General features: G+C 44.0%; 1 protein-coding gene across 2 annotated transcripts; it reads left to right on the plus strand.

Annotated features, from left to right (window-relative positions):
• The first annotated feature begins 1,035 nt into the window (after positions 1–1,035).
• On the plus strand, positions 1,036–26,478 carry LOC110534612 (uncharacterized). 2 transcript variants are annotated; one of them, XM_021619526.3, is made up of 6 exons: positions 1,036–1,548; positions 1,884–2,014; positions 8,500–8,682; positions 20,253–20,414; positions 20,831–20,945; positions 24,556–26,478. In XM_021619526.3, exons 1-6 carry the CDS (start codon positions 1,266–1,268, stop codon positions 25,602–25,604), a joined length of 1,923 nt encoding a protein of 640 aa, XP_021475201.3. In that variant the 5' UTR covers positions 1,036–1,265; the 3' UTR covers positions 25,605–26,478. The 2 variants fall into 2 exon arrangements, with proteins under 2 accessions (XP_021475201.3, XP_090043561.1); XM_090187435.1 differs by lacking the exons at positions 20,253–20,414; positions 20,831–20,945 and having other exon boundaries at positions 1,040–1,548; positions 8,500–9,656; positions 25,295–25,711.
• The last annotated feature ends 1,454 nt before the right edge of the window (positions 26,479–27,932 follow it).

The following is a 27,932-nucleotide window of genomic DNA, read 5'->3' on the forward strand; positions in this document are numbered from 1 at the left end:
TAGTGTGGCTTGCATTTCGCTGCACCTGCAATAACATTCTTTGAAGTGTCCTGAGGGTAAGTGTTTTTTTCCCATTATTACTATGTCCCTCAGTTGAGCATCTGGATATGATCACATTCTCACATGATACAGACATGTTGTTTGGTGTGCTGGCATGGCCAAAACACTGTCATGTTAGTGAATTGTAACACTATATTTCCCCTCTGAATGTAGTTTTGCCTACAGCCTAACACCTTTAGAACAAGTCAGGTCTGCTGAGAAGACATGTATCCAGTGTAAAGCATAGCAGGAGAATTTGCGACAAACCTTTACTTGGCGATACTTCCTTAATTCCCAACTTGGAAGATAACCCATGTCTTCTAAACTTCCATGGCTAGTTGCAGGTGGTTCATTGGAATTTAGAAAACTGTTTTTAAATAAAATAAAATTGAAAACCCTGAGCAGTCGACAAATGGTGAACTCTCAGAAATTAAACTTGACAAAAGTGAAGATGCCAACCAATAATATCCTTTCTCTTCAGTAAAGCAGAGGCCAGGGATTAATAAAAGCAGTGGTAAAAAAAATTGGCAAGAATTGTGGAATAGGGACGGAAAGGGAAGACACCTGTGTAAGATCTAGGAAAACGTGAGGGCAGGGAGTTCCTCGGCTCGAGAGGGAAACGTAATCACAAGGCTGAGACTGGGACTCATGAGACTCAACAGCACTTAGAAATTTGTAGGGATACATCCAACTGGGAAGTGTGATCACTGCCAGGAGGAGATTGAGACAGTGGACCAAATTATATTTCAGTGCCATCGGTATTGGAGGGAAAGGGACTATTTGTTATTAGGAATAATGGTATTGAAGAGCCAAGTTTAATTGAATTGTTATGAAACCCTTAAGGTGATATTGTATTTGAATTATGTATTCCATTTCCTTAAGGGGAAGGCCGAGTTTAATTGGGTAAAGTTCAATTTGAGACATTCCCTGTCTGTTCCACACTCCAGTCCAGTTGGTGGCGGTAAGGCATTACTAAAAGTTGGTTGCCAACCGCCATTTCAGAACCAGTGAAGAATAAGTTTAAACGGAAGTGACCATGAACAACTTCCATGTTAGCGTTTAAATTGTTGTTATTTAGACGTTTATTTACACATTGGAACTCAAAATATGACTCTTAACTGCACATTATAACATAATTATCCCAGGTAGCCTAAGTCGCGTTGGAGACGGGACTTGGTTGATATTTTATCAAGGTAACATTAGCTAGCTGCTAATGTTAGCTAACAATGGCTAACTGTATGGTTTTTCACACTCAAATAGCCTCCATTATGGAGGTTCTAGCGAATGCCGCCGTGGTAGAGGTCTGCAAACTTGTAGACGACGACTATGCAGTGTTTCGTTTGGAAATAACTCAAAGCCAGAAAGAAAACAGGGTATTGCGGAGGAAACTACAGCTACTGGAACTGAAGGTGGCACGGGAGCGTGCAGAGAGGACAACGCCAGACCGCGTCCTCGCCAGTTTCCCCAGTAGTATCAAGTCCCTCGACCGATACAGAGGAATGGCAAGAGGTACATTTTGCAGAAGGCCTGTCGCACCGTTCACATCTACACATGTGACTTTAGATGTGTTAACCAGAATTGGGTCTTAGTCAGTTTTTGGATAGAATCACATTACTTAACTAACTTGCAGAAAGACACTATCAAGTTTCTTGATTTACTATGATTTACTCATTGAATACAAGATGCCTCGAACATAACAATCGATCTATAAGTAGTATATTAAAAAATTATGTGAAACTTTACCTTACATTCTTGCCAATTCTAGACCGTGTCAAAACTGTCAATATTGTACAATGTAGCATTGACGGTACCTAACCAACTCTTTCCCCCAATCACTCTCTCAGGTGAAGGAAATCTCACTGGAGGCCACAGGAGCTTTGTGAAGCCAGCGGAACACAATACATGGAGAGATGACCAACCAATCACTGTTGATGAGGAGAGTGGAACCGCAACCCAGCATGTTATCGTAATAGAGGTTAGATTACAGTACATAAAATGCTCCCAGTTTATTTCAGAAAGGCTCCCCTCAACAATTTTTTGCTTACATACTGGGATGCTACCAGTATCGTGATACTCATTAGTATTTAACTTATTTAGGAAAACAGCACACATTTTTGGAAACAAACATAATTAAGTTGTCATCCAGTCATATCTATTTATTTTTCTAGCTATAACAGACAATATTTTACATACAGCAGGTTTTTAAAAGGACCAAAGAGTTTAGTCTGCTTGGTGTTTTAATTTTTCCCTTGGGAAAAATATTGCTATACTGGTATCCTCACAGGCCAGTGTTAAGGTAATGTGCATTGTGTAACAAAAAAAGTAATTTGAGCACATACAAAATCGCAGTCTAAAAGGCAGAATTTATATTTGACAACAAAATGGGAAAGCTGTCTTGACTTTGGCTGTGTTATTTATTGGAAACCAGTGCAATCATCCAATGTAGAAACCACGCTGTCATTTCCTGTTTGCTAAAATCCTACACTGTTCATTCAATGTGGGGTAAAAAAAAAAAGCACTGAATAGTGTAGGGAATCATTGTACCATCTAGTTAAAATAACAAAAAATATAGTTTTTACATCTGGTTGACTAAAACCGAAAGGCTCAAGCTCAAGGAGTCTCCATGTTACGTGGAAATGGGATGCGGGGGAGGGGAGAGATTGTTTTGAATGTAGCCTAGTGCTGTTGCAATTCATCTAGCTTCCACATGGGGGAGAGATTCATCTGTAGAACCTTTAATTTTGTCACCTATTTTATATTTTGTTTTAGTCTTCAAGAGGTGATGATATTAAAACCAAACAGTTATAACATTTATTTAACAATCCCTTAAATGGCATGCAGTTGTCAATGGTTTTAGTGGAGCTGTGGGTCTCCTTGCCCCACAGCAGGTAAATCCAATTCTCTGCACCTTATTTTATTGATAATGGCCTATTAATGTGTAGTTTTAGTCAGTCATTTTAGTCCTATTTTAGTCACAAGTTTTATTTAACAGTTCATACAAACCTCTTAACTTAATTTCCATCATGCACATAAATCAAATTAAATTTTATTTGTCACATACACATGGTTAGCAGATGTTAATGCGAGTGTAGCGAAATGCTTGTGCTTCTAGTTCCGACAATGCAGTAATAACCAACAAGTAATCTAACTAACAATACCAAAACTACTGTCATACACAGTGTAAGGGGATAAAGAATATGTACATAAGGATATATGAATGAGTGATGGTACAGAGCAGCATAGGCAGGATACAGTAGATGGTATCGAGTACAGTATATACATGAGGTGAGTATGTAAACAGTGGCATAGTTAAAGTGGCTAGTGATACATGTATTACATAAGGATGCAGTCGATGATATAGAGTACAGTATATACGTATGCATATGAGATGAATAATGTAGGGTAAGTAACATTATATAAGGTAGCGTTGTTTAAAGTGGCTAGTGATATATTTACATTTCCCATCAATTCCCATTATTAAAGTGGCTGGAGTTGAGTCAGTGTCAGTGTGTTGGCAGCAGCCACTCAATGTTAGTGGTGGCTGTTTAACAGTCTGATGGCCTTGAGATAGAAGCTGTTTTTCAGTCTCTCGGTCCCAGCTTTGATGCACCTGTACTGACCTCGCCTTCTGGATGATAGCGGGGTGAACAGGCAGTGGCTCGGGTGGTTGATGTCCTTGATGATCTTTATGGCCTTCCTGTAACATCGGGTGGTGTAGGTGTCCTGGAGGGCAGGTAGTTTGCCCCCGGTGATGCGTTGTGCAGACCTCACTACTCTCTGGAGAGCCTTGCGGTTGTGGGCGGAGCAGTTGCCGTACCAGGCAGTGATACAGCCCGCCAGGATGCTTTCGATTGTGCATCTGTAGAAGTTTGTGAGTGCTTTTGGTGACAAACCAAATTTCTTCAGCCTCCTGAGGTTGAAGAGGCGCTGCTGCGCCTTCTTCACGATGCTGTCTGTGTGAGTGGACCAATTCAGTTTGTCTGTGATGTGTATGCCGAGGAACTTAAAACTTGCTACCCTCTCCACTACTGTTCCATCGATGTGGATAGGGGGGGTGTTCCATCTGCTGTTTCCTGAAGTCCACAATCATCTCCTTAGTTTTGTTGATGTTGAGTGTGAGGTTATTTTCCTGACACCACACTCCGAGGGCCCTCACCTCCTCCCTGTAGGCCGTCTCGTCGTTGTTGGTAATCAAGCCTACCACTGTTGTGTCGTCCGCAAACTTGATGAGTTGGAGGCGTGCGTGGCCACGCAGTCGTGGGTGAACAGGGAGTACAGGAGAGGGCTCAGAACGCACCCTTGTGGGGCCCCAGTGTTGAGGATCAGCGGGGTGGAGATGTTGTTGCCTACCCTCACCACCTGGGGGCGGCCCGTCAGGAAGTCCAGTACCCAGTTGCACAGGGCGGGGTCGAGACCCAGGGTCTCGAGCTTGATGACGAGCTTGGAGGGTACTATGGTGTTGAATGCCGAGCTGTAGTCGATGAACAGCATTCTCACATAGGTATTCCTCTTGTCCAGATGGGTTAGGGCAGTGTGCAGTGTGGTTGAGATTGCATCGTCTGTGGACCTATTTGGGCGGTAAGCAAATTGGAGTGGGTCTAGGGTGTCGGGTAGGGTGGAGGTGATATGGTCCTTGACTAGTATCTCAAAGCACTTCATGATGACGGAAGTGAGTGCTACGGGGCGGTAGTCGTTTAGCTCAGTTACCTTAGCTTTCTTGGGAACAGGAACAATGGTGGCCCTCTTGAAGCATGTGGGAACAGCAGACTGGTATAGGGATTGATTGAATATGTCCGTAAACACACCGGCCGGCTGGTCTGCGCATGCTCTGAGGGCGTGGCTGGGGATGCCGTCTGGGCCTGCAGCCTTGCGAGGGTTAACACGTTTAAAATGTCTTACTCACCTCGGCTGCAGTGAAGGAGAGTCCGCATGTGCAGGCCGTGTCAGTGGCACTGTATTGTCCTCAAAGCGGGCAAAAAAGTTATTTAGTCTGCCTGGGAGCAGGACATCCTGATCCGTGACTGGGCTGGATTTCTTCTTGTAGTCCGTGATTGACTGTAGACCCTGCCACATGCCTCGTGTCTGAGCCGTTGAATTGAGATTCTACTTTGTCTCTGTACTGACGCTTAGCTTGTTTAAATAGCCTTGCGGAGGGAATAGCTGCACTGTTTGTATTCGGTCATGTTACCAGTCACCTTGCCCTGATTAAAAGCAGTGGTTCGCGCTTTCAGTTTCACACGAATGCTGCCATCAATCCACGGTTTCTGGTTAGGGAATGTTTTAATCGTTGCTATGGGAACGACATCTTCAACGCACGTTCTAAGGAACTCGCACACCGAATCAGCGTATTGGTCAATATTGTTATCTGACGCAATACGAAACATGTCCCAGTCCACGTGATGGAAGCAGTCTTGGAGTGTGGAGTCAGCTTGGTCGGACCAGCGTTGGACAGACCTCAGCGTGGGAGCCTCTTGTTTTAGTTTCTGTCTGTAGGCAGGGATCAACCATGTCTCGTTAGCCTTAAGGCATACGCCCCCGCCCCTCTTCTTACCAGAAAGATGTTTGTTTCTGTTGGCGCGATGCGTGGAGAAACCCGCTGGCTGCACCGCCTCGGATAGCGTCTCTCCAGTGAGCCATGTTTCCATGAAGCAAAGAACGTTACAGTCTCTGATGTCCCTCTGGTATGCTACCCTTGCTCGGATTTCATCAACCTTGTTGTCAAGAGACTGGACATTGGCGAGAAGAATGCTAGGGAGTGGTGCACGATGTGCCCGTCTCCGGAGTCTGACCAGAAGACCGCCTCGTTTCCCTCTTTTTCGGAGTCGTTTTTTTGGGTCGCTGCATGGGATCCATTCCGTTGTCCTGGGTAAAGGGCAGAACACAGGATCCGCGTCGCGAAAAACATATTCTTGGTCGTACTGATGGTGAGTTGACGCTGATCTTATATTCAGTAGTTCTTCTCGACTGTATGTAATGAAACCTAAGATGACCTGGGGTACTAATGTAAGAAATAACACGTAAAAAAACAAAACACTGCATAGTTTCCTAGGAACGCGAAGCGAGGCGGCCATCTCTGTCGGCGCCGGAAGTACATAATAAACTCAGAAAAAAAAAGAAACGTCCTCCCACTGTCAACTGCAATTATTTTCAGCAAACTTAACATGTGTAAATATTTGTATGAACATAAGATTCAACAACTGAGACATAAACTGAACAAGTTCCACAGACATGTGACTAACAGAAATGGAATAATGTTTCCCTGAACAACGGGGAGCTCAAAATCAAAAGTATGTCAGTATCTGGTGTGGCTGCCAGCTGAAGTGGACTGCACCAGATTTGCCAGTTCTTGCTGTGAGATGTTACCCCATTCTTCTACCAAGGCACCTGCAAGTTCCAGGACATTTCTGGGGGGAATGGACCTAGCCCTCACCCTCCAATCTAACAGGTCCTAGACGTGCTCAATGAGATTGTGATCCGGGCTCTTCGCTGGCCATGGCAGAACACTGACATTCCTGTCTTGCAGAAAATTACACACAGAAAGAGCAGTATAGCTGGTGGCATTGTCATGCTGGAGGGTCATGTCAGGATGAGCCTGCAGGAAGGGTACCACATGAGGGAGGAGGATGTCTTCCCTGTAACGCACAGCACTGAGATTGCCTGCAATGACAACAAGCTCAGTCCGATGATGCTGTGACACACAGCCCCAGACCATAACGGACCCTCCACCTCCAAATCGATCCTGCTCCAGAGTACAGGCCTCGGTGTAACGCTCATTCCTTCAATGATAAACGCAAATCCGACCATCACCCCTGATGAGACAAAACCGCGACTCGTCAGTGAAGAGCACTTTTTTGCCAGTCCTGTCTGGTCCAGCGTCTGTGGGTTTGTGCCCATAGGTGACGTTGTTGCCGGTGATGTCTGGTGAGAACCTGCCTTACAACAGGCCAACAAGCCCTCAGTCCAGCCTCTCTCAGCCTATTGTGGACAGTCTTAGCACTGATCGAGGGATTGTGCATTCCTGGTGTAACGCGGGCAGTTGTTGTTGCCATCCTGTACCTGTCCCGCGGGTGTGATGTACCGATCCTGTGCAGGTGTTGTTACACGTGGTCTGCCACTGCGAGGACGATCAGCTGTCCGTCCTGTCTCCCTGTAGAGCTGTCTTAGGCATCTGCAATTTATTGCCCTGGCCACATCTGCAGTCATCATGCCTCCTTGCAGCATGCCTAAGGCACGTTCACACAGATAATCAGGGACCCTGGGCATCTTTCTTTTGGTGTTTTTCAGAGTGAGTAGAAAGGCCTCTTTAGTGTCCTATGTTTTCATATTTGTGACCTTAATTGCCTATCGTCTGTAAGCTATTAGTGTCTTAACGACCGTTCCACAGGTGCATGTTCATTAATTGTTTATGGTTCATTGAACAAGCATGGGTGTTCAACTTCTTACGGCTGAAATCCCATTAACAGGATCGATATGACAACAGCCAGTGAAAGTGCAGGGTGCCAAATTCAAACAAATCTCAATTAAAATTCCTCAAACATACAAGTATTATTCACCATTTTAAAGATAAACTTGTTGTTAATCCCACCAGTGTCCGATTTCAGAAAGCATATCATGCGATTGTTAGGTCAGCACCTAGTCACAGAAAAACACAGCCATTTTTCCAGCCAAAGAGAGGAGTCACAAAAAGCAGAAATAGAGAGAAAATTAATCACTAAACTTTGATCATCTTCATCAGATGACACTCAGGACTTCATGTTACACAATACATGTATGTTTTGTTCGATAAAGTTCATATTTATATCCAGAAATCTCAGTTTACATTGGCGCGTTATGTTCAGTAATGTTTTGCTTCCAAAACATCTGGTGATTTTGCAGGGAGCCACAATTTACAAAAATACTCATTATAAACATTGATACAAGATACAAGTGTTATGCATGAATTATAGATAAACTTCTCCTTAATGCAACCGCTGTGTCAGATTTCAAAAAAGATTTACGGAAAAAGCACACCATGCAATAATCAGCGCTCAGGTGCCAAAACTGGACAAAACTGATGAAAAAGAGCTTAATGTCAAATTAAATTAGCCTCATATGGAATTCTCGTCTGGTCTCATTTTCGTAAACTAAAATAAAAAGTAATTTGTAATAAAGTTTTTTCCCATTATGGCATAGTTTTAGTATTGTCACATCCCTACTTGCATGTACATCACAGGAGGTTGGTGGCACCTTAATTGGGGAGGACGTGCTCATGGTAATGGCTGTAGTGGAATGTTATTGAACATGTTTGATGCCATTCCATTTGCTCCATTCCAGCCATTATTATGAGCCGTCCTCCCCTCAGTAGCCTCAACTGATGTACATCGTCATTTATTTGTCATAGGGGAGCTTGTGAGACATCCTTACGACATTGTTATCCATTTCCACTCATGTACCTGTAATAACCTCCTCTCTTCTTGTCAGTCTGCAGATGCAGAGGCTGCAGGTCCTGGAGGATCGTCTTTGGTCAAGCAGGAGACTGAAGGAGACGACCCACAACACAGCAGAGACATCAAGACTGGAGCAGCGGCTGGAGTGGCGCCCCCTGTAGTTACGGACAACCTCGCCACCACGCCCCAGCCCAGGACCCAACGCAGCATTACGGAGGTCAGTGGAACATCGAAGGCCGTCCTCAAGTCAGAGACAGACACCGAGACTTTAACTGTAACACAAAGGCTCTTACGCACAGGATCTGACCACAGATCAGACCCAGAGAGACTGGGACTGGGGCCACTGGGCTCTCCTCCTGCTTCAGGCTCAGGGTATTTACCGGTATTTCACCAGAGCCAGGGGACTGTTAATTCCCTTGGAGATGGTGATACGTTAGACACTGGTGGTGATGATCTGTCTTGTTCTTACACTACAGAGACGGAACATGTCAACATGCCCTTGGGTTTAGAGACCCAGACTGATCCGTCTAGAGGGGACTGGAACCGGTACAGTAGTAGTGTATACTCTGAAGGGTTCCTTGATAAGAAAGGGGAGGGTCTGGTTGTAGATGAGGTGACTGTGAAAGTGGAGGGCGACGTTCCTCCCACATGGAATGCAGATCATCACCTAGGAGACGGACACTCACAGGGCAGAGATTTCTTAGACTACAGGGAAAGCTTCGAGACAAATCCAAATGTTGCGACCCACTCCCCTTTACACATGTTCAGGGATCGCAACCCAGTGTCCACGTCGATGGGGCCTTCCGATTCACACGGCCGCATCCTTTTCGATCAGGTATTGAACTCAAACGACATGGCTAGAGCCCAGGTTCAGGGAGGGGGGGCAACATCAGGCAATAGTAAAGAAAAACGGTTCCTCTGCATGTTCTGTAACAAAGGCTTCAGCTGCCCCCAGAAGGTGGAGATCCACCAGAGGGTCCACACAGGGGAGAAGCCCTTCAGCTGCACACAATGTCACATGCGCTTTGCGGAGGCAGGCACCCTAAAGAGGCACCAGAGGGTCCACACAGGGGAGAAACCCTTCAGCTGCCCCCAGTGTGAGAAGAGGTTCTCCCACCAGCACCATCTGAAGAGGCACTTGAAGGTCCACACGGGAGAGAGGCCGTTCGCCTGTACGGACTGCGGGAAGATGTTCTCAGAGAGGAGCTACCTCAGGATACACCAGCAGAAAAACCATTCCACTCTATAACATAGAAAGTAACTATTATATTCGATAGCTTCTGACGTTTAGATCAAATCTTGCATTAAAGACAATTCATTTTCATTGTCAGCAGAATGGATCCATAGATGCATTTGGAATAACAAGAGTAACAGATTTCAGTGTTTAAATGTTCCTGGGTAGAATATTACATCCAGACATTGTGTGATATATAAGGCATATATGTAAGCCTAAGAAGTCTGTTATATATTGTGTTTGTACTATGTAGGCTACAGTGCCTTCAAAGTACTCAGACCCCTTTTTCCAAATTTTGTTGTGTTACAGCCTTATTCTAAAATGGATAAAAAAATCCTCAATCTACATACAATACCCCATAACGACAACAGGTTTTTAGAAATTTTTGCAAATGTATTAAAAATAAAGAACAGACCTTATTTACTTAAGTATTCAGAACCTTTGCTATGAGACTTGAAATTGAGCTCAGGTGCATCGTGTTTCCATTGATCAGCCTTGACATGCCTACAATTGAATTGGAGTCTACCTGTGGTAAATTCAATTGATTGGACATGATTTGGAAAGGTGCACACCTGTCTATGTAAGGTCCCACAGTTGACAGTGTATGTCAGAGCAAAAACCAAGCCACGAGTTCGAAGGAATTGTCCGTAGAGCTCAGAGACAGCGTTGTGTAGAGGTACAGATCTGTGGAAGGGTATCAAAAAATGTCTGCAGCGTTGAAGGTTCCCAAGAACACAGTGGCCTCCATTATTCTTAAATGGAAGAAGTTTGGAACCACCACGACTCTTCCTAGAGCAATCGGGGAAGTGGGAGGTGACCAAGAATCCTATGGTCACTCTTGCCAGAGCTCTAGAGTTCCTGTGTGGATATGTAATGAAATCAATATTGAACTCTTTGGCCTGAATGCCACATCTGGAGGGAACCTGGCACCACCCCTACGGGGAAGCATGATGGTGGCAGCATCATGCTGTGGGGATGTTTTTCAGCGGCAGGTAATGGGAGAAAGATGAACGGAGCAGAGTACAAAGAGATTCTTGATGAAAACCTGCTCCAGGGCGCTCAGGACCTCAGACTGGGGTGAAGGTTCACCTTCCAACAGGACAATGACTCTAAGCATACAGCCAAGACAAAGCAGGAGTGGCTTTGGGACAAGTCTCTGAATGTCCTTGGAGTGGTCCAGCCAGAGCCCGGACTTGGACCTGATCAAACATCTCTGGAGAGACCTGAAAATAGCTGTGCAGCGACGCTCCCCATCCAACCTGACAGCGCTTGAGGGTCTGCAAAGAATGGGAGAAACTCCCCAAATACAGGTGTGCCAAGCTTGTAGTGTCATACCCAAGTAGACTCGGATGTAATTGCTGCCAAAGGTGCTCAGCAAAAATGTTTTAACTATTTTTGCTTTGTCATTATGGAGTATTGTGTGTAGATTGAGGGAAAAATACAATTGAATAAATGTTATAAGGCAAGGGGTCTGAATATTTTACAAAGGCATTGTATATGATGTTCACAAATGCCTATTTCATTACCTCCATTCAGCTAAAGGTTTTTCCCCCAAAGACACTTTTAATGAGAAAGGGAATGCAGTGTATCATGGAGATTTGTAGTTGAGACCTGTATATGTGTGGGTTACATATGGTGTATTTAAATCTTGTTTATGTTTAATAAACACAAAGTAACTTTTCATTCTAAGCCCTTGTTCAAACAAGCATCACCCACCGAACACAAAATGTCACTGTCTTTGGAAGTGGGGCTAGAGTGCCGTCTGAAACCATCAAGTACGCCTCGTCTAAATGTTGCCGATAGTTCAGCAGCCTCTGCCACTCTTTCGGCGTGGTGCACGTGAAGCTCGCCTCTGTTTCATGCAGAGGGCGCCAGAGTGCTGTTCTTCCACTCGGGAGAAATGGTATTGCATATTAAGATATGTTAATTACATGCCAATGAAGGTTGCTCCACACTCACAATGGAAGCACAATCATGCACAGGAGGTTGGTGGCACCTTAATTGGGGAGGACGGGCTTGTGGTAATGGCTGGAGCGGAATCAGTGGAATGGTATCAAATACATGTGGTTGATGCCGTTCCAGCCTCCTGTGTAATCATGGTCTCGGATCTGCAGGTGGAGGACTTGTGTGACTTTTGTTAAGCCTGAATTTGACCCAAAACCAACAAGGAAATTTACTGCAGTGTTGAGGGGTTGTATGAAACCAATCGGTACATCAAGCAAAGCTCTTAACCGTGTCAGCCTGTTCTTAATTTCTATTCAGTTTAACTCGCCATAAGTTTGGCGTCTGAACTGTGAGTAAGACATTTTTCTCATTGTGACTCTTTAGTATACATCTCACCCTATTCTGCATGAACACGACAGTGTGTTATCAATATACACTTACTAAATGAGAATGTTGCCAGAGGGGGATGGCCGCCCTTTTACGGGCTCCTGACCAATTTGCATTTAACTTTTTTTGTACGTAATGTTTCCGCTATCGTTTCCTATGACCGAAAATAGCTTCTTTTACCTCAGAACAGCAATTACTTAGCTCGATCTGGCCAATAATTTTTCTTTAAGGAGTCAGACACAAAGGATATACTGTTCTTCCTGGACCAGGCCAAAATCCCCATCATTCGTAATTAGAGGGGTTCCAGGGGTTGGCGAGTCAGATTCCTGGTGAGACTGCGTCGACGAGTGTATAATCCGCCTTTACTCTACTTGCGAACGTGCAATCACTGGAGAATAAACTGGATGAGCCCCGTTCGAGACTATCAACAAGACATTAAAAACGATATCCTATGTTTCACAGAGTCGTAGCTGAACAAGGACATGGATAATATACAGTTAGCTGGATTTTCCGTGCATCGGGAAGACAGAACAGCAGCTTCCGGTAAGACCAGGGGGGGTGGTCTGTGTCTCTTTATTTATAAAGAGAATTGCACACGACACATGGACATTCCTGCAGTCACCATGCTAATTGCATGTTCCCTCAACTTGAGACATTTGTGGCATTGTGTTGTGTAACAAAACGGCACATTTTAGTGGCCTTTTGTCCCCAGCACAAGGTGCACCTGTGTAATTGTGCTGTTTAATCAGCTTCTTGATATGCCACACCTGTCAGGTGGATGGTTTGGCAAAGGAGGAATGCTTACCAACAGGGATTTGTGCACAAAATCTAAGAGAAATAAGCTGTTTGTGCATATGGAAAATTTCTAGGATATTTTATTTCAGCTCATGAAACATAGGACCAACACTTTACATGTTGTGTTTATATTTTTGTTCAGTGTATATATTCTTCGTAGCTGTCTATTTACAACCACAAACCGCTACTGGCACTAAGACAGCACTCAACAAGCTGAAAACGGCAATAAGCAAACAGGAAAATGCTGATCAAGAGGCGGTGCTCCTAGTGGCCAGGGACTTTAATGCAGGAAAACTGATCTGTTTGACCTAATTTCTTCGAGCATGTCACGTGCAACTAGGGAGGGAAAAAAACTCAGCTACTCCACACACGGAGACGTGTACAAGCTCTCCCTCACCATCCATTTAGCAAATCTCACCAGAACTAGCCTAATGATTCCAGTTTACTAGCCAAAACACATCGGAAGTGGTCCGATGAAGCGGATACCTCACCGGCTCTGACGCTTGTCGGCTTACAAACTATCAGGGATTACAAATTGAAACAGCCACGAGCTGCCCAGTGACGCGAGCCTACCTTCTTTGCTCACTTCGAGGCAAGCAATACTGAACCATGCAATGAACTAGCTGTTCCAGGTGACAAGTTTGATCACACTCTCCGTAGCCCATGTAAGACCTTTAAACACGTTAACATTCAACTTTCCCACCTAGTCAAAAGTAACACCTATGTGAGAATGCTGGTCATTGACTACAGCTCAGTGTTCAACACTATAATGCCCTCCAAGCTCATCACTAACTAAGGATCCTGGGACTGAATGTGGTCCTGGGGGCAACAACACATCCGCCATGCTGACCCTCAACCCTTTAGGGGTGCGTGCTTCGTCCTCTCCTGTACTCCCTGTTCACCCACGACTGCAACTCCATCGAAGGCCTGATCACAGACGACGATTAAACAGCATATAGCAGTGTTACTCACAATCTTTTGTAAGGGGGACACTGGATTGAGACAATCATTGAGGGCCGCACAGATCTTTAATTTGTACTTTTCTTGCAAAATCAGAGCAATAGAGCACACGCAACTGATTTGATGTACAGCACATCACAAATATATACATACACACATAAAATAGGCTACATCACATGTATATGACCCATATTAAGTGTTACCTCAGTAGTTGGATGAGTAAAAATGTCCCTTCTGCCCCTTGACTGAATTCATTCTAAATGTATAGTCTGTTGCTATCCTTGTGAGGCAATACAGGTGTGCATTGGTCAGTCTGTTTCTCTGTGTTTATTCCAGCACGGTCAGGACAGAGGGCTGTGATGACTGGGGTCAGAGATAACACTGGCACATGAAAGGGTTTCTCAATGAAGTTGAACAACTTGTACTTCATGATATCCTTGAATCTTGACTGAAACTTCAGCTCTTCCAACACACGCACAAATGCATCATAGCTAAAACATTGCAGTATGTCTGGGTTGGATGTGGTCACTGCTCTGAGTTTTGGGAAATTAACAAACTGTAAGGTATGAACAGTGTGGTGATTTTTATTTTGAAATGCTGTGACCACACACAGCATTTTGCCAGAAGTTTTAGCTTTTGCTTGGAGCTGGAGATTCACCGTGTTCAGGTGACGTCAGTTAAAAAAGCCAGCTTTAATATCCACTGTGGATTATCCAGTTCTGGCTCCTCTCTCTCCTTGCTTGCAACAAATACACGGATTTGAGGGAAGAGAGAGGAAATCTTTCCAAAACTCTGCCACGAGACCGCCATCTCGCCTCACTGAAATAGCAAGTCGCCTTATTCTGTCTGGTATTCCTCCAGCAACTCGAAGAATTGCCGGTGTTTCAGTGCCCTCGCACATAGGCGGAAATCCCAGGGGGGACGGAGGGGACACGACCCCCCCAACCTCTGAATTCCCCCCCCCCCCCCATTATATCACTGTAAACATAACTATGTAATTTCAATAATATGCAATGAAAGCACTTGTGCTGATTATAGACACTTAATAGCGCGTTAAGTTTCAAAAGATTGCGACCCCCCCCCCCCGCCCTTTGCCTCACAATGGTTTGACCACTGCCAGTTCCTTATCTGGCAGGTAAGAGGGTTCGTATCTACTGTCTGAAAGGCACTCAATGCACGTAACTGACGTGAGGTTAATCCAATCAATCGCGCCATAGCAATGTTGTTTTTTATGTTGGCAGGGTTTATACACACACTAGCTGAATTTGCAGAGCTAGCGGGCAAACAAACTATTAAGCTAGCTAGTACCTATTCCATTTATGTGGCGTTGTCAAAGATGGAATCTTTGCCATCGTCAGTTTATTCCAAGATCAGCATGCGGCTGTAGTGCTTCAAAGTCCCTGCGATAAACTGAACTCCCAACTGAACAGAACTACACTCTCTTCTACCATTGTCTTAAATATCTTTAATGGTCTCGTAACAAAAGCTAAATTGTCGCTATGGGACTTTGAAGCACATGTGTGCCGATCTTGGAGTAAACTGACGATAGCAAATATTATAGCAAACACCACAGAAACTGAATTTGTGCTCGCTAGCTTTGGAAATTCAACTATTGATGGAAGCCAGCCAATATGAAACAAACTATATTAAAATGACAAAAGGTTGCAGCATATGTTGTGTAAATGGTGAACTCCTACAGCTGTCAACTCTTGTCACTGCAATCCGTTTCACATTTGCTAGCTACCTTTTAGATCAAAGCCCATATAGGATGATAGAAGCCCATCTCCTACTGTAAATAACCTACACACACTGTGTGTGTGTGTGTGTAGCTAGCCAGCCTGCCAGGTAGAAAAATGTCAGAAAAAAGTAGAGTATTTTTCAGTATACCAAAACACAAAGCAAGAACCCTAGTAGCCTAAGACTAGTTGATAAAATGTTCATTAGAAAGAAGTGAAATGCTAATGGAAATGTTTCACAATGATGTCATTAGGCAGATCAGGCAACAGAGGGCACACAGACAGCAGAGCTGGGGACAGATGGGCAGGGACAGACTGGCAGAGACAGGGAGTCTCAGGTAAGTTTGTTGAGTCTTTGTTTGGCAACATTATGAAAGGTTCTCCATTTTTTTGACTTGTAAAATAGGGACATAATTGGAAAATGCCATGGATACTCCCACTCTCAACTTAAACTGGTGACTGAACTAAGATTTGTTTTAAAGGCAATGGTATTGATTAATTGTGTAGTTTTGGGTACCGGTAGTTAGGAGTACAGCAAACACCTTATTTCTTTTCTAGGAGACAGACTGAGGCAGTGAGGGTGGTGAAAGGGAAAGAGCCAAGGAGAGAGACTTCAGAGGACAGTGTCACAGCCACGGCAGGACCAGGTGTCAACCTTGTTGCCAGCTGCACCAGTATAGGGGACAGTGGCACAGCCACGGCAGACAAGGTGTTAACCTTGTTGCCAGCTGCACCAGTATAGGGGAAAGTGGCACAGCCACGGCAGGACCCAGTGTCAACCTTGTTGCCAGCTGCACCAGTATAGGGGACAGTGGCACAGCCACGGCAGACAAGGTGTCAACCTTGTTGCCAGCTGCACCAGTATAGGGGACAGTGGCACAGCCACGGCAGACCAGGTGTCAACCTTGTTGCCAGCTGCACCAGTATAGGGGAGGTGGCACAGCATTGTTCAGTTACCTCAGTGATGGCACAAAACCATATCAGCCACACCCGCAATTTATAGAACCGCACACTCTTGCCAACAGAGTGTTGACATTTCAAGAGAGATGGTTTCGCAATTTCCCCTGGCTACATTATAATCCACCAATAAAAGGAGTGTTGTTTTCACTGTAGCCAAGGGTTTTCAAGCCAGCCATCTTTTGGCCAAAGAGCAGATGCTGCCTTCATTAGTGCAGGATTTAGGAACTGGAGAAAAGCCATTGTAAAATTCACAGCACATCAAAACTGCCAAACCCACCGCCACTGTGTAACTGTAACAGCACACCAGCTAAATCCAATCAGTGTCCAGTTATCCAGCGCGTGGGGTAAACAGCAGAAATGACGAAAGATACCTTGCACTGTATGAGAAAGCAACAACATTGATTGACTCCATTGAATCCATTGAGACGCACTCAAGACGATTTGCTGGCAAAGCAGTGGATCAGTGTTGGATGGTGTGGAGGTTCAGTTTGGCGACCGTTTTGACCAGGACAGTCTAAACATTCTGCAAAAGTTGGAAAGAGTGCTTCTCACGGTGGAGTTGGATGAGTCTCTAGATCAGTACCCTGAGCTGAACATAGATTCTCTTTCAGTGCAGTTGCCTCTCTTTCGCAAAACAAATACCCCTGTAGCAGTAGTTGAGAGGCAGCAGAGGTCCTCAGGAGGCTTCCAGTGGAGGTGCGGGGGTTGGTTGACCAAGTTGAGGTGCTGATCAGAATTTTGTCTGTAATGTACATAAAGACAGGCTGGACAGTCTTGAGGGAAAATATCTGCCAGCAATTTGTTGGATCCATTGAAACCCTCAAATGAAACCCTCATATGTTCGGTTCTTTTGTTCAGTAGTGTGTATAGCAGTGGTTCTCAACCTTTTTTGAGTACTGGAACGCCACCATATTATGAGGAAAGGCAGGCAAGGTTTTGAGTGGTCCTCAGGGACCTCCACCCCCTCTATATTATATGTAAAGTTAGTGGAATCCTTGTGCTGCTTAATACATTCATTACACTTTTATTTCATGGACCCCTTGCCATTACACCAGGGTCCCCTAGGGGTCCACATACCCTGTTTGAGAACCCCTGGTGTATAGTATGATATTTGTTATTTTGTTTAGTAGTTTTTCGTACATGACAGTACACTTACTAATTATTTCTTTAATTTAAAATTGCATACTTTGTGACATACTTGTCCATAGCTGTTGTTTGAAGAGTTGAGACACTGACTGAACAATAACTAAGTATTTTGGTTGATTTGTTTGGGTTTTTCATTGAAGTAGTTATTTTGCTTTTAGAACTGTACTTATTCTGAGCATTTTGTTCTTGTAAAGATGTTGTAATAGACTCAAACCAGTGGCACATAATTAATGACTATATAAATGAATAAGAAAAAGATAAATAAAAAAAGGTCAGTTCAGTGCGGAGACCAACTTTGTGATGGTTCTCAATGGAGATTCTTTGAGATGAGATCTCACCATGTTCATTGTATTTATGAAACCTGCACCCATACAGTGTACAGTACCATTACCACCTACTGGCCTTGCTTGGTATTGCTGGTTGTAAATACAAATACCTGCATACATACTGGACTGATAAGGAACACTGCTATAACTATTATTAGTAGTAGTATTATAATGATTTAAACATTTTAACAAGTTGGGACAACCCTTCAGTTAACTACTGTACCTATCAATTATCCAGTAGTAGTAATTATGGTTCTTCAATATTCATTTAACAACGTAGGCTGTGTTACAGCACTACTTTTGGTGTCCCCCTCAGGAATTGCTCTTGAGAAAATTTAATGTAATTGTCCCCTCAAGTTGATTTCAAATTTTCGCCCCTGCCCTCGCAATAATAATGTTCACCATGCGCACAACTTGCTGCATCACATTTTGTAAGTCAGTCTTTGAGTTTAGCCACAAGTGCTTCAAGATGAATGATACAATGAAACGTAACAAATTCGGGAATATCATCTCTTTCTCATCAGGCCTCTGAGTCCCTTCTCCTTCCCTCGCATGTTTGGTGCGCCGTCATTGCACACAGATGCCAGATTTGACCAGTAATATTATTATCAGCAAAAAATGTGACAATGGCTTTCCGAATATCCTCTCCTCGTGTTTGTCCCTGAAGGGGCAGTAAACATAAGTTCCTCTCTGAACGACTTGTTTTAAGGGAAGCGGACCCAAACACACAATTGGGCAATGCCACTTACATCAGTGCTTTCGTCAAGCGCAATACTAAAACACGACGCCACTGATGTGTCAGTAATCACTTGCTTACCGATGTCTTCTATGCGTCTTATGGTCGAGTCTGAGAGTTGCAGTCCCTTAATTTGCTTTAAAATAGCTCCCTTGTTTGTGAAACCAGCATACAATATTTTGGCTGAGGCCAAAAAACATTTTGGCAATCTCCGCCGCCTTGTTTCTCGCGAGTATCCAAGCAATCGCATATGTTGCCTCTGTCGTTTTCTCTGTCGATCATTTGCTGTTGTGCTATTTTGTTGTTTCTGAGGTTGCTTTGTGGCGGATATGTTTTGTCAAAGTGGGCATGGTGTGACTGCAAATGTCGTTCTAAAATTGCTAATTTAAAACAATTGACTGCCTTTTGAGCTAGTTCCATCATGCAGTACAAAAAAAATACTTCTGTCCATTTCATATGGAACTTTGTTTTTCTTGAATCCAATTCCGTATCCTTCTCTAAGCCACCGGAGCCACGTTAGCTAGCTGCATTTCCCCACCGCCATCTTCCCGATTTACCTGGTTCTCCAGTGGTTGTTCATTCAATAGCTGTCACATTCTCCAGCTCTTTTTCCTCATTTTCATTGTCAATAGATTTACGTTTCTTTTACAATAAGTTGATCCATGTCAACCAGACTGCAAAATTAGCTAGTAGCAAACTAATGTGTCGATCACTGTAGCTGAGCAGTTGCCTTCTATTTCGGCCTTTCTGTTCAACAGCTGCGCTATACTGCCATCTATCTGCCGTCCAGGGAACTTATATATATATATATATATTTTTTTTTTTTCAATGAAGTGATTCAGGCCCGCATTAAACACATTGAATTTAAATTGTATCAATATTATGTATTATGAATGGAAAATCACCGCAAGCTGCAAATTAAGGGGCCTGCGGACCGGACCGCGCAATGAGTACCACACCTATAGGGAGGTTGTTAGAGACCTGACAGTGTGGTGCCAGGACAAAAACTTCTCCCTCAATGTGAGCAAGACAAAGGAGCTGATCGTGGACTACAGGAAAAGGAGAGCCGAGCACACCCCCATTCGTATTAACAAGGCTGTAGTAAAGAAGGTTGAAAGCTTGAAGTTCCTTGGTGTCCAAACACACTAACACAGTTGTGAGGAAGGCACGACCACACCTATTTCCCCTCAGGAGACTGAAAAGATTTTGAATGGGTCCTCAGATCCTCAAAAAGTTATGCAGCTGCACCACCGAGGCATCGTGACTGGTTGCATCACGGCTTGGTATGGAAACTGCTCGGCAGCAAGACGCAAGGTGCTACAGAGGGTAGTGCATACAGCCCAGTACATCACTGGGGGCGAGCTCCCTGACATCCAGGACCTCTATACCAGGCGGTGTCAGATGAAGGCTACCCAAGTCAGACTGTTCTCTTTGCTACCTCAGGACAAGTGATACAGGAGAGCCAAGTCTGGGACCAAAAGGCTACCCAGACTATTTGCATTGACCCCCCTTGTTTTATTCCTATTTTTTCAAGTGTATGTCTGTATCTCCTGTCTCTTCCAGGAGGAGGAGGGTCTGGAGGTGCTGCTGGTGAAGGAGGAGGGCTGTGAGGAGGGTCTGGGGAACCGTGAGGGGACCATCGTCATGAAGGACAACCAGACTACACCTCCTGAACCCACAGAGCAACCAGCTGAGAAGAACAGGACCACACACAGTCTCACTGAGGTGAGCCCACTGAACTACTGTTTGAATGGTACTAGGTCAGAGGAGTGTTGATCTAAGATCAGTTTTGCCTTGTAGATCATAATTAATAAAAATTATATGGACAGATCCTTTATTCAACTAGGCAAGTCAGTTAAGAACAAATTCTTATTTACAATGACGGCCAAACCCAGACGACCCTGGCCAATTATGCGCCACCCTCCCGATCACAGCTGGTTGTGATACAGCCCAGGATCGAACCAGGGTCTGTAGTAATACCTCTAGCACTGCAATGCAGTGCCTAAGACGGATGCGCCACCCTAGATTGGCACTCCTACTATGAGACACTTTCTGGATACCAGCCCTGGTCTTGACATGCCTTTGAAAGATCCAATTCCAACCCAAATAGTGTCAACTAAACCCAACCTTATTTCTTGCAGTCAGTAAACAACATGGAGGATGGGAAGCCTGATCTGCTGCTGGTGAAAGAGGAGACAATAGAAGACGGACCAGAGAGCATTGACCTGCTGAGTGGACTAAAGATGGGGGAGCAAGGTAAGGGCGACATACTTTTGTGTATGTATAGTGTATGTGAGGATTTTTGCTATTTCAACCACACCCGTGGCTGACCTAAGATCACCAGGCGCAATGCCAAGCGTCGGCTGGAGTGGTGTAAAGCTCGCCACCATTGGATTATGCATAGTGCCAAGTAACGTTTGGTGCAGGAGTAATAATGGTCTGGGGGTGTTTTTCATGGTTCGGGCTAGGCCTATTAGTTCCAGAGAAGGGAAATCGTAACGCTACAGCATACAATGACATTCTAAACGATTCTGAGCATTCAACATTGTGGCAACAGTTTGGGGAATTTCATTTCCTGTTTCAGCATGACAATGCCCAGTGCACAAAGCGAGGTTTATACAGAAATGGTTCCTCGATCGTGTGGAAGAACTTGACTGGCCTGCACATACAGTTGAAGTCGGAAGTTTACATAGGTTGGAGTCAAACTCGTTTTTCAACCATTCCACAAATTTCTTGTTAACAAACTATAGTTTTGGTTAGGACATCAAGTCGGTTAGGACATCAACTTTGTTTATGACAAGTAATTTTTCCAACAATTGTTTACAGACAAATTATTTCACTTATAATTCACTGTATCAGAAGTTTACAAACATTAAGTTGACTGTGCCTTTAAACACCTTGGGAAATTCCAGAAAATCATGTCATGGCTTTAGAAGCTTCTGATTGAGTCAACTGGAGGTGTACCTGTGGATGTATTTCAAGGCCTACCTTCAAAGCCAGTGCCTCTTTGCTTGACATCATGGGAACATCAAAAGAAATCAGCAAAGACCTCAGAAAAAAAATTGTAGACCTCTACAAGTCTGGTTTATCCTTGGGAGCAATGAAGGTACCTTGGAAGCAAAGCCTGAAGGTACCACATTCATCTGTACAAACAATAGTATGCAAGTATTAACACCATGGGACCACGCAGCTGTCATACAGCTCAGGAAGGAGACGCGTTCTGTCTCCTAGAGAGGAATGTACTTTGGTGCGAAGTGTAAATCACTCCCAGAACAACAGCAAAGGACCTTGTGAAGATGCTGGAGGAAACAGGTGTTACGTTTCCCAGATTATGTGTTGTAGTTTGTGTATTTGCATGTGTTTATTTCAGGAAATGGCTTCCTGAAATCCCTCAAGCAGCTGATTGGTCAACTCCAGGGCTAATTGGAGAGCTGACCCCGCCCCCTCGTCAAGACACAGCTGTCTCCAGTTACACATTCATTCTGAAGCTATATAAAAGCCAGTGTTCTGTTCAGGGGAGGGAGATTTGCTGGGAGGTCATTGCAGAGAGATTTTGCTAGAGCTTGATTTTGATGGGAAGTTGGTATGTTTTGTTGCTCAGGTAGAGCTTAGTTGATGTCCTTTGTTTGCTTAGTTTGTTTGTGAAATTGTTTAATATTCTGTTTCATTTGTTCCCGGGGGGAAGGGGAAGGCACCTTGGGAGTGCTTAGGCAAGAGGCCCGCGGGCATACATATACCCGTAGTATATTCATTGTCTAGGCACTCTAGGTAAGACCTGGGTGGACCACCCCCTGTATTTTGGTTAGGGTACCAGGTGGTGCTAAATTAGGTAAGTAGTGGGTAGGCAGGTAAGATAGGAGAGGGGGCTTTGAGATTTACTTTCTTTGCTTTGGTTCCGTCCAGCCCCTTTTCCCCATATTACCGTGTAAAGGAATAAAGTCCTTGTAAAACGGTACCACATTCTGCCTGTTGTCATCCTTACTTGCACCTACAGTCCATACCTTTTTCACTTCACGGAGAGTTTAGTTGTAGCAGGGTGTTGCGTTCCCTCTTCATAGAGGCGTGCGTAACACAGGTACAAAAGTATCTATATCCCACAGTAAAAGGAGTCCTATTTCGACATAACCTGAAAGGCCGCTCAGCAAGGAAGAAGCCACTGCTCCAAAACCGCCATAAAAAAAGCCAGACTACGGTTTGCAACTGCACTTGGGGATAAAGATCGTACTTTTTGGAGAAGTCTCCTCTGATCTGATGAAACAAAAATAGAACTGTTCGGCCATATTGACCATCGTTACGTTTGGATGAAATAGGGGAAGGCTTGCAAGCCGAAGAACACCATCCCAACCGTGAAGCACAGGGGTGGCAGCATCATGTTGTGATGGTGCTTTGCTGCAGGAGGGACTGGTGCACTTCACAAAATAGATGGCATCATGAGGTAGGAAAATTATGTGGATATATTGACATCATTGACATCAAATATTGACATATATTGACATCAGTCTGGAAGTTAAAGCTTGGTTGCAAATGGGTATTCCAAATAGACAATGACCCCAAGCATACTTCCAAAGTTGTTGCAAAATGGCTTAAGGACAACAAAGTCAAGGTATTGGAGTGGCCATCACAAAGCCCTGACCTCAATCCTATAGAAAATTTGTGGGCAGAACTGAGAAAGTGTGTGTGAGCAAGGAGGCCTACAAACCTGACTCGGTTACACCAGCTCTGTCAGGAGGAATGGGCCAAAATTCACCAACTTATTGTGGGAGGCTTGTGGAAGGCTACCTGAAACGTTTGACCCAAGTTTAAATTGTTTAAGGCAATGCTTCCAAATACTATTTGAGTGTATGTAAACTTCTGACGCACTGGGACTGTGATGAAAGGAATACAAGCTGAAATAAATCTCTACTATTATTCTGACAATTCACATTCTTAAAATAAAGTGGTGATCCTAACTGACCATAGACAGGGAATTTTTACTAGAATTAAATGTTAGGAGTTGTGAACAACTGGGTTTAATTGTATTTGGCTAAGGTGTATGTAAACTTCCGACTTCAACTGTACAGTGTAGCCCTGACCTCAACCCCATCGAACACCTTTGGGATGAATTGGAACGCCGACTGCAAACCAGGCCTAATCGCCCAACATTGGCCGATTTTAATTATTATTTTTGTAAATAAAATATAAAAAAATCCCCTAGAGGAAAGCCTTCCCAGAAGAGTGGAGGAGGGGGATGGGGGACCAGCTCCATATTAATTGCCCATGATTTTGGAATGAGATGTTTACGAGCAGGTGTCCACATACTTTTGGTCATGTAGTGTACATAATAAAAGGGAAAGTTCATACTTTTATAAAGTGTGTTTTATGTAAACATAAGTTGTATCGATTTAATTTTATGAATGAAGAATAAATAATAGCATCCACGTCTTCAATTAAGGCAGCCCCCAACCCCCCACCCATCTCTCAGATTCAGAGGGGTTGGGTTAAATGCGGAATAGACTTATCAGTTGAAGGCATTCAACTGACTGAATCAGAGAGGTGTGGAGGCTGCCTTAAATCGACTTCCACGTCTTCGGCGCCCGGGGAAAAGTGGGTTAACTGCCTTGCTCAGGGGCAGAACGACAGATTTTTACCTTGTCACCTTTCGGTTACTGGCTCAACGCTCTAACCACTAGGCTACCTGCAATGGGAATAGTGATGCACCTTGCTATTATTTATTCTTCCTTCTTAAAATTAAATTAATACAACTTAAGTTTACATTTTTTTTAAACACAATGTATGAACTTGATCAGGTAATTGACAAAAAAAAACTAAATATATAGCATTTTCTCTGCCATGGTTGTAAAGTCTATTTTCTAACCTTTTCATGTAGGTGGTTGGCTGGAGGCTAACAGAGGAGACTGGGCGGCCAGCTTGGATTCCCAGACCCAGATGGGTGCAGCCAAGGGCCCAGGGGACAACATCACTGAGCAGGCCAGGACCAGAAGCGACATAGTGGAGGTCAGTGGCTGGGACAGCGTCCTCAACTCTGGGCTGTGGAGCAACACTGTTAACCTCAACCAGAAACCGACAGTGGAACACAAAACAACATCCAAACTTAGTCTCCAAGACAACAGACTGGCTGAGACTAGTGTAAGGCGTAGATTTGGTCCGCGGGGACGAGGTGATGTAAGTATGCAGCGAGAGCGAACAGATACAGACTTCGCTAGCAATGCTCCATCCTGCTCCTATAGTTGTGATTCAGAGAGACTGATGGCAACTCAGGTTAACCCCCCAACAGGTGCTGCCTTCAGCCTGCCTTCTATAGGATCTATCAACTGGAACATGGACCCTGTGACAACACAGACACTCCCTGGCCTTCGTCCTCCTCAAACTCTCCTAATGTTAAACCAGAACTCAGACAATGCCAGTGCCTCAACACTAAATGGCTATACAAGCTCAGTGACAAATGAAAATAGTAGAGATGGAATCAGTAAAGGTGATATCGCCATAGAGAAGCGCTTCCCGTGTTCGTTCTGTGGGAAAGTCTTCAGTTTCTCCAAACAGGTAGAGATCCACCAGAGGGTGCACACGGGGGAGAAACAATTTGGCTGCCACCTGTGCCGAGCCAGTTTCTCTCACTCGTTCAGCCTGAAGAGACACCAGAGAGTCCACACAGGGGAGAAACCTTTTAGCTGTACCCAGTGTCACATGCGCTTCGCCCAGGCTGGTGACCTGAAGAGGCACCAGAGGGTCCACACAGGAGAGAAACCCTACAGCTGCCTCCAGTGTGAGAAGAGGTTCACCCGCCAGGACCAGCTGAAGATGCACCTGAAGGTCCACATGGGTGAAAGGCCGTTCGCCTGTACACAATGCGGGAAGAGGTTCTCAGAGAGGAGCTACCTCAGGATACACCAGCAGAAAAACCATCCCACTCTATAACATGGAAAGTAACCATTGACCTTTACCACAGTAACCTTGATAGCTTCTGATGTTTAGATCAAATCATGCATTAAAGACAGATTCATTTTCATTGTCAGCAGAAAAGAGCCACCGATGCATTTGAAATAACAATAGTAGCATATTTCAGTGTTGAATATTCCTGGGTAAAATATTGCATTCAGACATTGTATGAGCCTAAAAAGTCTGTTACATAGTGTTTGTACTGTGTAGGCTATATGATGTTCACATTCATTTTATTATTTACCCTCCAACTTAATGAGAAAATGAATGCAGTTCATCAAGTTCATGCTGATTTATTTTTTATTAATATTTGTGTGGTTTTCATGTGGTGTATTTAAATATGTTTAATAAACACAATGGGACTTTTCATTAAGACTTTATATGAGACTCCCTTTAATATGCGTCCCATCTGATCTCACCTTATTCTGCATACACATCAGCGGTTTACCATACTTACTGAAATATCTACACACACATCAAAATAGTTCAGTCGCGTTTGTCTGAGGAATTCTCACTTATCATAGCTGACTCATATTTACCCACATATGTCGACCATAATGTCATTCTGTAAATACAGTATAGGACTAGATAGATAGGACTAACATAGTGGGGGTGGGTAAACACGCCATGTTGAAAGTGTGTTTATGTCTGTGTAATCTGTATCACCGCTCTCTTCCAGGAGGAGGGGTGTGTGGAGGGTCAGGGGAACCCTGAGGGGACCATGGTCATGGGGGACAACCAGACTACACCTCTTCCTGAACCCACAGAGAAACCAGCTGAGCAGGAGCTACCTCAGGATATACCAGCAGAAAATGCACACAGCCCATTGATATGTAATAAAAATATATTTATTTCATATAGCACTTTTCATACAGAACCTACCACTTTTAAAAAACAAACTAAAACAAATTCAGGGAGCTGGCAGTTCATGGAAGAGGGTCACAGCTAGATGACAATGCAGTTCAGTAAAGGAGTAGCTTGACTGGAATCTGCGTTGATGGTACAGGGAGACATCAGTCAGACAGGCCCAGAGCTTTATCAGGCACATCTGTCTCTGCAGTACACACCTCCTCCTCCTCTGTAGGTAGGCTGGAACATCCACCACCTGGGTGATGCATCGGCAGCAATAAGTGCCTGAAAGACCACCACACCTGGGCAGTAATCGGCAACAGTCTCCTATGAGGCGAGCCTCTCATCCCCTCACACTACAGTCCACATCCTTCCATGTAGTGCTAGTTTGTAGTTAATTCTGTTGGTTTTGGATGTAGTAGGGAACTGCATGAGGTGAACTAAGGAAATAATTAGTATACTGATGGTTGGTGGGATGGAGTCTGACAACCCTTTCCTGTTTGATTTGATTAGGATCCCCATTAGCCGATGCCATTGGTGACAGTTGGCATTACTGGGGTCTGACACATAATGAAAAATAAATTAGACAAAAAATGTAGTGTGCATGATTGTTTGCATTATCAGTTGTACATACAGTACCAGGCGTGGCTTCCGTCTGGCCACTAACAAAGGCCTGATTGGTGGATGTCAGTACATATAGTGCCTTCGGAAAGCATTCAGACCCCTTGACCTTTTCCACATTTTGTTACGTTACAACCTTATTCTCAAATGGATTCAATAAACAATTTCCCAGCTAAATACTTTTTACATTTTTGCACATTTATTAAAAAGAAAAAACATACCTTATGTAAATAAGTATTTAGACCCTTTGTTTTGAAATTTGAGCTCAGGTGCATCCTGTTTCCATTGATACAACTTGGAGTTCACCTGTGGTAAATTCAATTGATTGGACATTATTTGGAAAGGCACACACCGGTCTATATACAGTGCCTTGCGAAAGTATTTTTGCCCCCTTGAACTTTGCGACCTTTTGCCACATTTCAGGCTTCAAACATAAAGATATAAAACTGTATTTTTTTGTGAAGAATCAACAACAAGTGGGACACAATCATGAAGTGGAACGACATTTATTGGATATTTCAAACTTTTTTAACAAATCAAAAACTGAAAAATTGGGCGTGCAAAATTATTCAGCCCCTTTACTTTCAGTGCAGCAAACTCTCTCCAGAAGTTCAGTGAGGATCTCTGAATGATCCAATGTTGACCTAAATGACTAATGATGATAAATACAATCCACCTGTGTGTAATCAAGTCTCCGTATAAATGCACCTGCACTGTGATAGTCTCAGAGGTCCGTTAAAAGCGCAGAGAGCATCATGAAGAACAAGGAACACACCAGGCAGGTCCGAGATACTGTTGTGAAGAAGTTTAAAGCCGGATTTGGATGCAAAAAGATTT

The sequence above is a fragment of the Oncorhynchus mykiss genome, chromosome 10 (genome assembly GCF_057628025.1).
Source record: "Oncorhynchus mykiss isolate SJ-2025 chromosome 10, ASM5762802v1, whole genome shotgun sequence".
Taxonomy (NCBI): domain Eukaryota; kingdom Metazoa; phylum Chordata; class Actinopteri; order Salmoniformes; family Salmonidae; genus Oncorhynchus; species Oncorhynchus mykiss.